At 33.5% G+C, this 16,389-nt stretch overlaps 1 protein-coding gene across 11 annotated transcripts; it reads right to left on the bottom strand.

Annotated features, from left to right (window-relative positions):
• Positions 1–7,228: 7,228 nt before the first annotated feature.
• On the bottom strand, positions 7,229–15,428 carry LOC136229055 (putative BPI/LBP family protein At1g04970). 11 transcript variants are annotated; one of them, XM_066017611.1, is made up of 9 exons: positions 11,867–12,006; positions 10,883–11,030; positions 10,586–10,645; positions 9,065–9,253; positions 8,856–8,995; positions 8,264–8,609; positions 7,893–8,129; positions 7,660–7,803; positions 7,230–7,574 (listed from the first exon to the last, which is right to left on the bottom strand). In XM_066017611.1, exons 2-9 carry the CDS (start codon positions 10,934–10,936, stop codon positions 7,413–7,415), a joined length of 1,332 nt encoding a protein of 443 aa, XP_065873683.1. In that variant the 5' UTR covers positions 10,937–11,030; positions 11,867–12,006; the 3' UTR covers positions 7,230–7,412. The 11 variants fall into 11 exon arrangements, with proteins under 11 accessions (XP_065873685.1, XP_065873683.1, XP_065873684.1 ...); XM_066017612.1 differs by having other exon boundaries at positions 10,883–11,018; positions 11,867–11,992; XM_066017610.1 differs by having other exon boundaries at positions 11,173–11,964.
• Between the last annotated feature and the right edge of the window lie 961 nt (positions 15,429–16,389).

A 16,389-nucleotide genomic window follows, 5' to 3' on the forward strand; every position in this document is an offset into this window, starting at 1 on the left:
TTCCCAAAGTCGTTTCTAATCCGATTTTTTTCTAGTATGTGTTTTGAAATTTTTTTATTTTATGGTATATTTTTGGTAATTTTGGGACAATGAGAATATTTAGTTTTCTAAAAATCATTTAAAAATAAATAAAAAATGCTTTTCCTTTTTCTAAGAATTACACAAATTTTTATGGAAATTCTATTAATGAAAAACAATTTTTTGGGAGCATTTTGTGGTTCAATCGAAATGCGTTTTGATTAATAAAGACATTTTTATATATGTACATTAACTCTTTTTTTCATTACTTTGTTTTACAGTAATGGCTTTCACCAAACACACTTTTGTGGTTTCTCAGACTCTTACTCAATTCGCTAAGTTACGAAGGTTAACAAAAGAAAATAAGGAGATGCAAGATGGCTCATCATGTCTAGTGGGACGATGCCGATGAAATTGTGTGTCATATAGTCAAGATGCAGAATCTGATGTAAAAGTGCATTTTTAATGGTGGTCTAGCTCAAGTCCAGAAATTCATACTTCTCTTCAACACGTTGAGGAGATCCTTTTTCAGCTCCAAAGCTTAGACACGTGTATGCCTCAAGTTGGATCAGAGCTAGGATGCGTTACGGGTAGTCGGTACCCGATGAATCGGCTGGACAGAATGCTTGTAACAACCGCCATGAGTTATTCTGGTACCGAGCCGAGATTGAGGAGACTCCTTATCGCGGTTTATTATTTAGTAACTCATTCTTCATAAATAATTACATTATCTCAAAAGATATTTATGAATAGAATACCATTAAGATTGAATAATAAATCAAAACTCAATGTTTTTCCATTTGTAATAAGTTAGAAAATTAGTTATATAAGATAACAAAGATTTTCTATGCATACGTATCTAGTTAATTAGATCAAACGCTAGAATGTAAAGGGTAATTTGAGTCATCTCCTTTTGGTCTCAAGTTCGAATAGAAATCTAATGTGAAAACTTCATTAGATAGATATAGGTTACTAAAGATCTATTCTGTGTATTGAAATCTTTACCTTTTTACTAAGTCATGCAATTATATTATAGATCAAATTTGAACAATGGCTTCAGTTAGGTAATTCATAGTAGCTGAAATAAACAAAAACCTGAAACTGAATAGGGATAACTATGAAGTGTGGAGTATTAAAATAAAATATATGTTTGAAAAACAAGAGGTTCTTGAACATGGTCTTCTGTTTGCAGAAAATTGGGATAGTGATCAGAAATTGGAGCAAAAGCATTATAGGAAGATCCATAAGGAAATTTAGCCATCCAATCCTTAGAAGAAAAAGAATGATTTAGCTTCTCTTGAACCTCATTTTCTTTACCACGAAATCTAAACCACATAAAAGGATATCCCCAAAAGATGAATTTCAAACAGACCACAAGCAACCATCATATTCCTGAAACCTTTAAGACACCATTCTAGATAAGGAATAAGTCATTTTTTATCAGAATGGGAGAGCAAGTCATTAAAGGCACCAATAATGTGATTTAATGGAGAAGGAAAACAAAGAACACCGACTTGCAATTTTCCAAAACACACAAATCCCCTCAATGTTCCCAATACAATTTACTGCATAACACCCTTCAAACCAATCTTAGCTCGAATTTCTTCCACATATGAGGTGAAAAACAAGAGTTTCGAATAAAAATATCATATTAGGTCGATGGGCTCGTATGAGCTCATAAAAAATAGGAAATGTCTAGCATTCCCTAGGCCACGACAGTTCCAACTTATTATCTTCATACTTGCTGGCTGACTTGAGTCTCCAGGCTTGTCGACGTTTGGTTTTTTGGATCAAACTCCATTGATGAATTGTCTAATATATTTTCGGTAGCTACAATATGTTGATTTTGTTTGGGACATGGAAAGTTGAGTTGTCTCCCAAATATTGTCAGCTGAGTTACTGTCAGTATCCATTTTATTTCCTTGGGCAAAATTGGAATTTTTCCCTCCACCATTGAGATCCACTATGCCATAATCTAAACGCCTCCTTTTACGATCTTTTGATACTTCCAAAATTGTGTTACCATTAAGAGAATCAGATGGATGGGACAATATTGACTTCCTTTTATCCAAATGATTAGCTCCTAAATTAGTGGAAAGTAGCGGCGCATTTTTAGGCCCCCAAACACAACAGATTTTTGTGCCCCAAAAACATCAACCTTCCCAGAATGAACTTCTACATGAGCCATATATGCCTAGTAGTCAAAGGCCTACAGATGTCGTCTTCCTCGATCAACCAATTCTCTCCCCCCCAAACTAGAGTTACGTTTTGACGGAGCGTGAATCCCTGCATCCTATCCCCTCACAATCTCTTCTTTCAGTTTCTAATAGAACTGTTCACAGTTACGATCAATATGACCAATAAGCCCACAGATAAAACAAAACGTTGGTAACTTTTCATATTCAAAATCACAGGTGGTCCAGTCTCCTCCAGTTTTCCTGACTTCTTATCTTTCTTTAATGGCTGATGAATATCAACTTTAACCCTAATACGCATAATAGGGTGAGCAAGAGACCAACTATGTTTAGCATCATATTGAATGAAGTGCCAATAAAATTCCCAAGCGTCTTGCCCGCTACTTCAGAAAAGAACCTCAATGGTAGACTATAAACCTAGATCCAGAAGCAAACAAGGTATAAAAGGACCTCAAAAGGGTCCTCCCTAGTTTTCAGTTCATGTAGGATCAGGAGATTATTATCAAAAGACTAGGGACCTCCTTCTAAACCCATTTCAGATCATGGCCATGGTAAATGCGGGATAACAGAAGCTTTCCACCAAGTTATTTGACAATGAGACCTCAGTCATGCCTCCAAAGACTCGCCATCATGTTCTTCAATATATTAAAATTGTATGGCCGATTAGTGACCAAAGTGTCTGTCAAACAAAGATCATAATTATCTTCTACTTGATTTCCTTGTAACTTCGGAAATTCAAAACCATCATTTACAATTGTGAGACCACTCAATTGATTTTCCATGGTAAAGAAGCTAAAAGAATAAGAAGTAATAAACCTTAAACCCTAAATCCTAAATTCTCACAGGGAGAGAACATCTCTCATCACACAAAAAAAAAAACTATAACCATATTTGTTTGGTAAAAAGCTTTTTTGGATAAAATTAGAGATTTGAGGCACTTTATAGGTTTTGAGTAATCAAACCTCTAATAGTAGTGTTTAGTGAAGAAATGTTTGAAATAGCTTATTAGGTCCAAAAAGTTAATTTTGAAAAGACTGGTTTTAGAAGCCTTTTCAATTAGCTTATTGCTCCATCTCTTTTGAATTAATTACTACTCTATAACCCAAAATAAAGGTTTTATCATGTACTTATTTGTTATTTTAGATAAACAGCTATTAACAATCAGCTAAGTTTTACCAAACAAGTTTACACAATCAACTAGTCAAATCACCTAATCAAAAAATAATCAGCTAACCGTTATTTGTCAAACAAGATATGTATCTTCTTTTATGTAATATCTATTAACCACAATACTATTAAAATTTTCCTTAATTTTGTAACATGACAGATCATTATTTTTAAATGAAGAAGCTTTACTTACACATCCATTAAAATTTAAAAGTAGAGGGAGTAACAAATATTTTGAAATAAATAAAGAAAAGTTATGATTTATTTATTACATCTAATGGTTAGAGAAAAAAAGTTTAGGGTTGTGAACAAAGCTATTCCCATTGGATGAATAGAGAAAAAAGATCTCCACGAAATGAGTTTTTATCCTTGAAGAAGTTAAGACGAAAATAGAGATGAAGAATATTTTCCTAGGTCCCATCCTGAAATTATTAATAAAATAATTAAAAATATTCATATTAATTTTTATACTTGATAAATCTAATTATAACATTAATTAAATATTTAAAAGATATTACTTTCGTTCAAATAAAATATTAAATTACTTAATTTGATATTTTATTTTACAAAAAGTTTAATTTATAATCTATCTATCTATACATATACTAAAAGCTGGAGATAAAATGCTGATGTGTCAGCTTGAAATAATTTCTGAATTTAATTTCTTATATTTTTATTTTAATTTATTTAATATCTATTAATCGGTTATTTAGTTTATTTTATTTTATTCAGTATTAAATGGTTATTCTCCCACTAAGTCACACTCTCAACCAGTTTAGTTTGATGATGATTTTCCACTAACTCATAACCTCTACCAGTTTAGATTGACGATGACTCTCCCACTAACTCATAACTTCTCAGCGTATTCTATAAACTTATATCCCTAAATTCAGTTTATCTCTTTTAGCTAAAGAAAATTCTGGAATCATTTGACGTTTCCCTTTTCTCTTCTCTCTCTATATTCTTCTTTGATTTGGTGGCTCTTTGATTTGGTTTGTTGGCTGTTCTCAACTCTCTCTTCTATTTCTGTTCGTTGTTCTTGATTGATTTTGTTGTACCCTTTAATAGTACGAGGTAAGGCAAACATTTAAAATTGTACATTTGAGAATTATTAGTTCTTCGGGATTCACATTAATTCTTCTCTCACTTCTTTCTTTGTGCAGACAATTCAAATGATGTATTAAATTGTAAGTTTTTCCATTACTGTTAACCGAATTGCCATTTTGCCTTTGTTTTACCCTTTGTAATAACTCTAAACTAATTTTTGGTTTTCTTCGACTATTAATTTCATATGAATTCCCATTTCAGAATATGCAGGCAGACACTAAAGCAGTTCTGATTTTTTTTGTTTACCATTGTTGATGCTCTTTTAATTTGTATTTAACCATTGTCAGCATTCTGATTCTTGAGATTGATTGGGTTTTTACCACTGCATTCAGAATTTATGGCTGCTTCTCAATTTCAAAGTTGTTATGGTAAATTACTATTCCTCGATTTTGATGTCATGAATTTGTTTTTTTTTATCTGTTATTATTCTATTTTGCACATGTTAGATCTTAGTTTTCAATCACAATCTTAGATTATATTCACAATTTTTCCTTTGTAGATCCAATTGTTGCAAAAGGTGGCTTTGGAGATGATAAAGGCTAATTGAGGAATTGATTACAACTATTGGAATGATCTGGAATGGGAATGAAAGTGATACAGTCTAGGTATTTTTTTTCTAATAGTTGATTTTATGCCTTCTTATCATAATTGTTTTACTGTTCTTAGCAAACCATTTCACTCTGTTTACTGAATTTTGGCTAATTTCTTGCCCGCACTCTTTGCTAGAATCTATTGATAATTGTCACTTTATTTGGGATTTTGCTGTTTTTCCTCAAATTTTTAATCCAAATCCAACAATATTGTTTTTTAGACCTTTTATGGTGTTCTATGTTTTTTTCTCTCTTCAACTATAATCTTCTGTTCTTAATATTCAATTCATCACCAGTTCTTAAACCGCTAATACATAGGTATGTTATGGGTTCAGCCCATATTTAAGGTCCATTTAATATTAATTTTGACTTCTTAGAGAAGCTAAGTTAATATGCATTTAAGTGTATGAGTTGTCATTTATTGAGACAAGTGAAGGAAGAAGAAAAGACTCACACAAAAGAGAAATTCGTTTTTGCTTTTCTACATCAGGTTAGTCCATGTTTTTGTGGATTCCCGAAGATTGAACCGTCAGATCATCACGATTTTTGGACAGGAGCTTCTTGACATATTTTTCCATGTTCTCACCGTTGTGATTGTCGTTCGGAGGTCTAGAAGGTCTGTTCGGAGTTGAGGCAGATTGTAGACTGATTCTTCTCTTTTGTGGTATTTGTTTCTTCTTGTGATCTCTTATTGTTTCTTGGTTGTTGGTGGGTTATAAACCTTTGTAAGACTCTGTTGGGTTTGTTTTGCCCTGGACTCCTCAAACGTCCCGTGGTTTTTACTCTTCACACCGAAGAGGTTTTCCACGTATAAATCTCGTGTTGTTGATTGTGGTTTAGATTTCCATTCTTGTGGTTATTGTTGCTGTTTTGATTTGGAACTTGGGTTGTGCTTTGGTTGATTGTTTGTGAGATTGATCATTGTGGTGTTGTTATTCGTATTCCGCGTGTTATTGGTAACCCGCCTTTTGGGTCCTTCAAGGTAACCATATGACATGGTCCTACCTATGTTAATGTATAAATGATGAAAATTGCTTTAGTATCGCCTTAAATTGTGCATGCTTCAATCTATTTTTGCTTTATCTTGATTGAATTATATGTAGCATGACCTCCAATTGGAGAAATTTTTTTGTTTCGTTATTAGAAAAGTGACATAGAATTTAATTAAAATAAAATTGATTCTGTTTATGAAATTTAGAAATAACTATGAAGTTTATGCTTATTATCTTTTGGGTTTCAAGTTTTCCTTTTATACATTCACAGTTTGCATCATATAATTTTCCATATCTGATTCCTCTTTTGTTATATACAGGTGGATGAAATAGTAAATATGGCTATAGAACTATTTCTTAAAGTATTCCTTTACACAAGTTCTTTTATTTATCAACTTATTTATTTTAGCATGTATATGAAAGAGATCTTCGGGTTTCTTGAACTAAAGATGTTCAACATATGACTAATGTTTGTTTTCCTTTCCTTTTCTTCTTGGGTTTGATTTACAGTCAGATTGATCTATCTCCAACTGCCTTGCTTTCATCATCTTTTTTTCATGTTGTTTCCTAGGATTTTGTTCCTTTATGATCATTTGTTTTTATTCCTACATTATTTGTATTTTTTTTTCCTTGAATTAATAGTTATTAGAAATGTTTATGGTGTTTAATTCAATAATATAGGATTAGTAGTCTTAGCAAATTTAAAACTTCACAATTTTTTCTTTAAAGAAATAACCTTCGCAATCTATTATACTTTAGTTGATGGCATAATAATCTATTTACTTTGATAATTTAATTGCCTTCCCTATTCATATTTTATTTAGTTGGAATTTTTATTAATATATTAATTATGGAAGATGGTGTACTATAGTCAATATTCATTGGGCGCTCTTAGTAAGAATTTTGTGTATCAAGAGTTTTTATGTATGTATATATTTATTCAATGGTAGTTTATGGGCTTTAGAGATGTATTCAAGGTACAAAATGGGCTATACGATAATTTTTAAATTAAAAAATTGATAAGTTGGTCATTAAATAAAGGGATTTAAGTGATAAAATGAGACAAGTCAGAGAAAATAAGTTATTAATATGTTTTTTTTTCCTTTTTATACATCAATAAAGAAATGAGTATAAAAAATTTAAAATTTTAAAAGTTAGAAAATAATTTTTTTTTATGTGATTCTAAGTTTAAATGATATTGAATTGATATATGATTATTAATAAAGTTATCCGCGCAAAAGCGCGGGTTTAAAACTAGTTAGTTAATATTTAAAATAGAAATAGAATCCGGAAGAGATTTTTCTGAGAGCATTGGGTTCCCCAATCCGAGGACATTTAGAAAACTACTGAGGCTCCACATATGCCAGATCACCACAAAGTGTAATCCTTGAATTTGAGAGAATAATTTGGGCCTTCCAGAGAAGGAAACCGTGAATACCAGGCATAACAAAACCTTGCCTCAGCTGTGCATTTGCATATGGCAACACTACGGTTTCCACAACACTCTGCAATTTCAAATTAAGATTAACATTTTTCAGTACCAATATACATATACTCCTTTGCATGATAAAATGAAAACAAACAAAGTACCTCAATAACATGCAAAGGCAGATTGCCTATATTGCTCCACTCCATTGACACCGACAAGTCCTTTAATTTCATACTTCCACCCACTCTCAACATGCCTGGATATTCATCCTCTATGATTTCAACTGAACCTGACCCCTCAATCTTCTGTGTTTCACTTGCACAACAACACATACATACTATTTAATCAATTTTTATGGGATTATTTGAAAATGTATGTTTCAACCACAACTTACCAGAGAAAAACATGCAACACCTACTAATTCCTCAGCTTTCAAGACATTAATTATCAACTCTGCATTAACACTTGCATCAATTTTATCTTCTGAAATTCTTATCATTGGAGGACAAGATAAACTAATGTTTAATTTCATATCATCATTTGGATATAGCTTCTTCACTTCAGGAACTATATCTGTCTTCAGCAGACTATCATCTGGTAATTTATCCACAATCCATCTCATAAATTCCGCCTGCACCGCAACCAAAAATACTTTACAATCATGAATAAGCAAGAATCTAATGATTTCTTTCTAAAACTGACAATGAATATAAATATATGTGCTTTTGATGCAGAGATAAAGAATGAATCAAGTTCAAAACTTACATCATAGTATAGGGCTGATGCAGAATTTAGAACATCCTCATGTATTGAAATCCCAATACTTTTAGATTCTTGTGTGCACAAAACTGAAGGTTGGGAATTCCTGAAATTGCTAGACACCAACGGGACTGCACTCCTGTTCCTTGATAGGAACAACCCATTGATGTCAAAAATATAGGAGGAGTTGCCCTTCAAAAGAGTTACGTTTAGAGAAGAAATCTCATCTATTGGAATTTCTTTCGGAACATCTTGCAGAAAGGAATCAAGCTTTAGAATCTGCTCCCTAATCTTCTTGGAAACAGCCTTTTGTACTGAAACTCCTATATGCCTTTGAAATGAATGGATCATCCTGAAAATAATACAACAAACAAAGATTACTTGGCAACATAAAAAGATATCAAAGACTCAATCTGGCTCAGGGATTGATTCGCTTCAAACTGAATTTCAGGTATGACTTTTAATCAAATCAGTTTAATTTCGTAGGAAATTTGACATGTACATGTATCAGTTTTTTAGCTGTTTAAACCAAGAGCCAAATTGACACCTATACTTAGTTTGGGTCGAAATTGGTCCTTTATCCAGAAAAATTATATACCTTCGAAAGAGCCAAGAACCTTCTTCATTTACTTCCACAGAGATATCACTGTAATTAAAATCTAAATCCACAAGGGACAGCTTCAATATCCCATTATGTTTCTCCAAGTCCAATCTATTCCCCAGTTGCACACCCACAACCTTGCAAACAAGCAGTATCCATTAGATGTTCAAAAAATAAGTAAGAAAGAAGTAAACTTAAGTCTATACCTTAATAGCAGCGCACCCATTATCAGCAAGACGATGATAAAACGGAAGATGAAAATCTACTGTTAGATTACAAACCTCTCCCCAAGCAATCAATTGAAGACCAGCAGTGACTCCAGACTTATTACAACCAGATGAGTAAACTTGAATCTGAGTTATAAGGATTCGAGATAGGTGCATATCAACATCACCCTGAAATGGGATGTTAGCTGTTTGTTCAATCTTGGGCAAAATGAGAGGGGTTATTGACTCTAACACTTTACTCGTCAGCATCGACTTCAAAAAGTCGAGCCCATTTTGCGATAATCGGATTGAAATGAATGCTTCCTCATTGTTTGCAGGTTGCTGACTTTGGGTTTGAGAAGGAATAAACAGTGATGAAGCCAGGAAGAGTAACACAAGAATTTGTGACATTTTTCAGATGCATACTTCAGTTGGTTTCTGGCTATAGACATACGAGTTTTCTTTGACTTTTTTGCCAGCTGTTGAGCAAGGGATTATTCCTTTTTTATTATTTCAGAAGATTATTTTATTTGATCTCATGTTTGACTAGAGTGTGAAACTCCGTGCATTGCAGGGATACATTAAATTTGATTTTTATAGTATAAATTTTACAGCTTTATTCACATTTAAAATAAATAATAAAAATAATATCACATTTTTAAATTCAATATGTAAAAAGAATTTTTCAAAAAAGGTTAAAAGAAAAAAAAAAATTATAAGATTAAAATTTATTATGCAAGTGTATAGATTGAGAAAAAACAATTGACAGAACTCATTTTTTGTAATTTTAGATTGTAATAGAATAGTGTGAATGCATTAGATAGTGTATTTCAAAATGTCATCAAATTAATATCACAACAAAAGTAAATAAATTTCCGATCAAGAAAGTTGAAGAAGTGAACATCAAAATGTACAAATGTAAAATACTTGGTTAAAATATAAATAATAGTACAACATATTCTGATTCATGATTGATATCACTGAATTTGAATAAAAACAAATTGTTTCATTCTGCTTTCATCAAGTCTAGACTCGAATGTTGGATTCCAGTCTTTTTTGGACAAAGTTACAAAGCAACTAACAAAAACTACAGTTACACAAGTTGCACATTACATTACGAATTGCTATAAACGTGACCAAAAGCGCTATAGTATTACATAAATACAACCAAACTTTCATCTCAAAAGAAACAGATCAAATCTTTATCAAACAATTGTCCCCAAATACAATCTCCTTAAGAAAAAAAATTACAATAACACCAAGACAATCAACTCTGTTATCACTAATTTGCAATTAGTGATTAGTTGTATTGGTGGACATGATCATTACCTAGCATTAGACATATTTATGAAAAATAATATATATATATTCATACCTAGAAGTGCAAAGTTGTTTTTGAATGCTTTTAGTGACCTGAAATAAATATTCTTAAGGGGCAAAAGAGCAGTATGCAACTCTTAAATACATAATGGAATGACTTTAAACATACATTAAGCCCCTGACAAAACCAAATTAGTATACCTCAAACTGAACAAGCTGAAACAGCATATCAGTTTGCCAAGACGTCAATGAGCCTGATCTCTGCACAAAAGAAATACGAAAACTAAGATTAGAAACCAAGATAGGGGAACCTTTTTCATGAGTGTTGTATTATATATACACCAATGCAATTATGAGAAACTAGAAACACACAACTAGTAAACATACTCCATATATAAATTAACCAGATCAGTTTCCATCATGTGCAGCTCTAAAAAAATGTTGCAATCAATTTCATTATATATTCTTAAGATATGAGTTTCCTCGTATACTATATACCTTTCCAACTGGGTTCATTCTAAGAAATTCAAGGGCCTTCTTTGATACATCCATTTTAAGTTTTTGACCAATTCAACATGGATGCCAGTATACTCTGCTACAATGGGTGCTTTGAAAGCATTTTTGATCGTGTTAACTGTGAGCGAGACTTGAAAGTAGAAAAACAAATAAATTAGACATTCTATATATTTGAAGACATCATATGCTCAATTATGAAAACAAATAGACGGAAAGGAATCAAAGCCAAAATAGAGTAGGCATTAATAAGAAGAAAGTTGCAAACAACTTACCGTATAAAAAGGAGAGGAAAGCGGAGGGCTATAGAGGAGAAAAGAAGCCAATAATCAACCAAATTTTCAACTAACAAACCTAAATTGAAGTTTATAACTCCGTAGTCATTGCACATCTATGTTTATCTATGCGATTACTTCACATTATTTGTAGGTGCCGAAAGGAAGGGATGGTTATGTGATAAATGTCGCAAAGAGAGAGAATGGCCTCTGTAGGTAAAACTAATACTAAAGAACAATGCAAGAGGTAAGAAAATCAAAATTCCTTTGAAATACACGAAAAAGAAAAGGCATAGCAAAAGAAATAGTAAAGCATACCCAGAGAGAGACCCAAGAAGGAAATCCAGATAAGTTGAAGGAGTTGGAAAGTTAATTAGGATAGGTGGTTCGAAGGAGTTGAGGGAATAAGTTAAAGAGAAGCGGCTGTAATTGCAAAAGAGCAGAGAATGAGAGAGTGGGGGAAGAACAGTTGAGGGGTAATACCGTAATATGTAAAATGTGAAAAGTAAATCGAGAAAAAGAAAAACAATTCACAAAATTCTGTGGTAGCGACAAAATGTAAGCTTCTTTATTAAGTATATAGATAGATCTTGAAGAATGGATATAATGTTTCATAGTAAATATGAGACCTAAACTGACATAATCATTAACTATGATATGATACATAAATGTTGAAACAACTAAAAGGTTGAACCTGTCTGAATTTTTCCACATCATGAAAACAACTTTCTGGTAATGGTATGCATCTTCATGTCCTATTGGAAACTCTACAATCCTCGAATTTTGAGTGAAATCTAAGGGTCTGTGAATTCCACATCACCACAAACTGCAATCTTTGAACCTGAGAAAATTGTTTCCACATTCTTAAGTGTGAAACCGTGAATGATGGGCAAAGGGAAACCTTGTCCGAGGTGAGCATTTGCATATGGTATGAAAACAGTCTGGATGATAGTCCACATCACCGGCTGCAATGGAGGAATGGTAGAAATTGTTATCGATAAACCCGTTTTGCAGGAAAAAAAGGGGAAAATAAAAATTGCATCACTCGAATAGAACGTTACCTGAATAAGATATAAATGAAGATTGCCAATCTTGCTCCACTTCAATGACATTGAAAAGTCATTTAATTTCACACTGCCACCTAGTTTATTCCCTGAGATTCTAACTTCACCTGACCCGCGAATGTCCTGTATAGCACAAGCCAGATTGACATTAATGCTCCATTGGGGTTGGTTGATTGTATTTCTCAAAGGTATCAATGTGGTCATTCAACTTGGCATTTTTGGTCAAATCAGTCCAAAATATATCACAAGTGTCACTTTTAATTAATTTGACCAAAAATACCAAGTTGTGGACTAACTAAATACCCAAAGTTCATTTTGAGGCAAATTGATCCTACAATCCAAGTTGAAGGGCTAAATTGACACTTTATCCTACTTAATTCATATTAATCCAAACTGAAAATGGTTACTTCTTAACATTTAACACCTATTTCAGAGGCAGGAAGGGTGAAATCTGGCAGACCTTAAAGCTAGTGTCTCTAGGAAACTTTTATTGAAAATTCAGAAGACCAAGGATGGCATAAGATGATGTTAATAATGGCTTAGCATATCAAAACATTTCAACATATGGCCTAAAATGAATATAATTGAAGAAAATGATCCAGATAGGGAATCCCCAATACAGTATGATATTGGCTAACATAAAATAAAAAGAAAAGAAAAATGAAATATGAATTGAAAAGCCGCTGACCTAGAAGATTAGAGAATGTTTCATTTCCATAAATAAACTTACCAGTGAAATGCATACAACTGGTATCACTTCATCTCCTTTCAGAACATCAATTATCAAGTCCGCATAAACAGTTGCATCAACGGCACTCTCTGAAATCCTTATGATTGGAGGAGAAGATAACGAGATATTTAAATCCATGTCGTCATTTGGATAATTCTTGTACAGATTAGGAATAATAAACCTCCACCGAGCAGTGTTTAAAAGATTCTGATCTGGAACTTCATCCACAATCCATTGCATAAATTTTGCCTGACCAGAGAAAAAGTCTTCTATTTAACATCAATCAATTACAAATGTAAAAGGAATTATATTTAAGATATGTTTTTGACTCAGGAAATTTGAACATAAAGGTTAAGAAACTGCAGTCAAAAGTTGATTGTATTTCCAAGACTTACATTGTAATACAAGGCAGATGCAGAATTGAAAACAGCCTCATCTAATGAGATTCCGAGCATCTTAGATGGATCTGGGCAGAAAACCAAAGGCTGTGAACTCTTTAAGTAATTCATTGAAACCGGAATCTTTCTCCTTCCTGTGAACAGTCCATTGATGTCGAACTCAATGGAAGAATTACTTAATAAAGGATCCTTCACAAAAGTTACATTTAGAGAAGCATTGTCATCTACCGGAATATCTTTGGGAAGCGATTGCAGAAACGAATCAAGCTTTAGAATCCCTTCTCCCAGTTTCTCAGTAATAGCATCTTCCACAGCTGCCCCTATGTGTCCTTCCAATGCATCTATGATCCTGAAAAGTAATATGAAAGATCAATAAGCAACAGAAGGTATTCTATTGTACATTTAGGCACTATTGGATGAAATTAGGAGAAATTCCTTTCACTTAGCAAAAATTACAGCGTTCCTAGCCTGTCAGAGCTTGATTTTTTATCAGATGTGAGTCTCACTCACTCCACTCGGGGACTAGCAACTTCAAAATTGAGCATGCAAAATCATCAGCTGTTATTTCCTTTTCTTGTTGTTGTTTGAATCACTCATTTTCTTAGCCCCCATTGTCTACAACCCTAATCAAATTCTAAAAGCTCAGATTCCTAGTTATAGTCAAACTCTCTATTGAATAGTCCCACTAGTACTGCAAGTCAAATGTAAATACATCACCTATAAATAAGCACTGCAGCTCATGTATGACCATATATAATCCTCGTTCTACTTCAGCTCATAACGTATGCACGATTATCTGACCTCAAATTAAAGGCTCAACGAATAGCAAACAAAAAGCAGAAAGATAATGCAATAGCAGCATAGTCTTAAAAGCCTACAACTGAATCCATAATTCCATACCCTTGATATAGCCAAGATGCTCCTCCATCCAACTTTATATTTACATCTTCAACATGACAACCATAGTCCATCAGGGATAGCTTCAAAGTTCCGTTCTGGTTCACCAATCCTAATGTAAGCCCCACTTGCATGCCTTCAACCTTTCCCAGAAACAGTGCTCATCAATATGTGTTGTTAAAGGTGCATACTATAGGAACAGATAAACCCAGAGAACCAAAAAAAAAAAAGAATAAACCAGATAGACAAACAAACTAAAGCAAGTAAAAAACACTTGCTGTACCAGAAAGTCACATCTAGAAAAAGAATAAGAATGATGATATTGCTAACTCATATGTGGAACTGCACTCAATACCTAAAAGAAGATATAACAATACGTGATACTAACTCCCACCACAATCCATCATGTGAACTAAGGAGCAAAAGTTAACAAACGAAACTATAACGGTATGTAGAAATTTGAATTAGACCAATTCGTATTATAATTACATCTATTTCCTGAATCGCCAAGAACTTGAATTGCATAATCAACAAAACAAAGCAACTCAAATGACAAATATCTTGTCATATGCCAAACCCAGTTTCATTAACTTATTATACCTGAACAGAAGCTCGGCCTTCATCAGCAATTTCCACAGGCATAAGCCAGGAATAGAACTGATACTGCCAACTGGTGGTTAAATTACAAGTAGTTCCTGATGCAAGAATGGTAATGCCAGAGTCTCCAGGCTTAACAAAGGAAGATAAAACATCAATTTCATATATGGTGAAGTTGGATAGGACAAAATCAACGTTACCCAGAAAAGGGATTTTAGCTACTTTTTCAATCTTGGGCAATCTTAGAGGGGTTATTGAGGAAATAGCTTTAGTTACAAGCAAATTCTTGAGAAAGTCGATACCTTGTTGGAATATTAAGACGGAAATGAAGGCTTCTTGGTCTGTGGTTTGGGGCTGGAGATTCTGGGTATAGGAGGGGATGAAGAGAGAAGAAGTAAAGAGGAGAAGGAAAAGGGTGGTTGGTGCCATTTTTGAGTTGCGAGGTTGAATATCGGTTAATTTATGAACAGAAACTATATACAGAGAGATTGAAAGAGGATGCGTGGCCGCGAATGTGATGATTAGGTGTCTCCAGACAGCGGCTGACGGTTGACGTCATTGTTAAGGAGGATTTTGTTACTTTATGACAGTCTTTATCTTCTCTCCTATTAAAAGAGTTTTAGAAACAATGGATAGGATAAAGAAGAAAAAAAAAAACTCTAGCGTTTATAACAATCAGCAATTTTATCACTAACGTTTAAAATAGTCCAATTTTATTTCTAACGTTGGCTATTAAAAATAATTTTATCCTTGACGTTGATAAGTTGGATCAATTTCAACCATTATTATAAAACACAGATATTTACCCTTTTGTTCCACACGAGGAATTGATGGTCTGACAGCAGGTTTCTTCCAGAAACACTGGAAGGTGGTGGAAGAAAGTGTATACAAGTTTGTGTTGGGTGTGTTTCAGGATATAGATCTCAGCAATCAACGAAACTATCCTAGTACTCATCCCCAAAATCAGCACACCTGAGAACCTTAGCCAATTCATGCCAGTCAACCTATGCTTAGTTATGTATAAAATGGTCACCAAAGTGATAGCGAATCGCTTAAAGGTATTACTACCAAATCTAGTTGACCAGAACCAAAGCAGTTTTATCAAAGGGAGGCAACTACATGATAACATCATTTTGGTCCAAGAAGCAATCCATTCCATGAGAATCCGGAAAGGGAAAAAGGGCTTAATGGCAATTAAAATCGACCTGGACCGACTTCGTTGGGACTTTATCCTTGACACCATAAAACATATTGGAATGCCTCCTAGCTGGATCACAGTAATTGAGAGATGTCTGACAACCTCTTCTTTTTGAATATCCTTCAACGGAGAATTGACTGAATCTTTTCGTCCTAGTAGAGGGATAAGACAGGAGGACCCCCTCTCGCCCTATCTGTTTGTTCTATGCATGGAAAGATTAAGCCATTTGATCAAAGCTAAAGTGGAAGAGGGGAGATGGAAAGGAATTTCTCTTGGGCGACACTACCCCAAACTGTCTCACTCTTTCTTTGCAGATGATCTCATCCTCTTTGT

This window comes from Euphorbia lathyris, chromosome 5 (genome assembly GCF_963576675.1).
Source record: "Euphorbia lathyris chromosome 5, ddEupLath1.1, whole genome shotgun sequence".
NCBI classification, from domain to species: domain Eukaryota; kingdom Viridiplantae; phylum Streptophyta; class Magnoliopsida; order Malpighiales; family Euphorbiaceae; genus Euphorbia; species Euphorbia lathyris.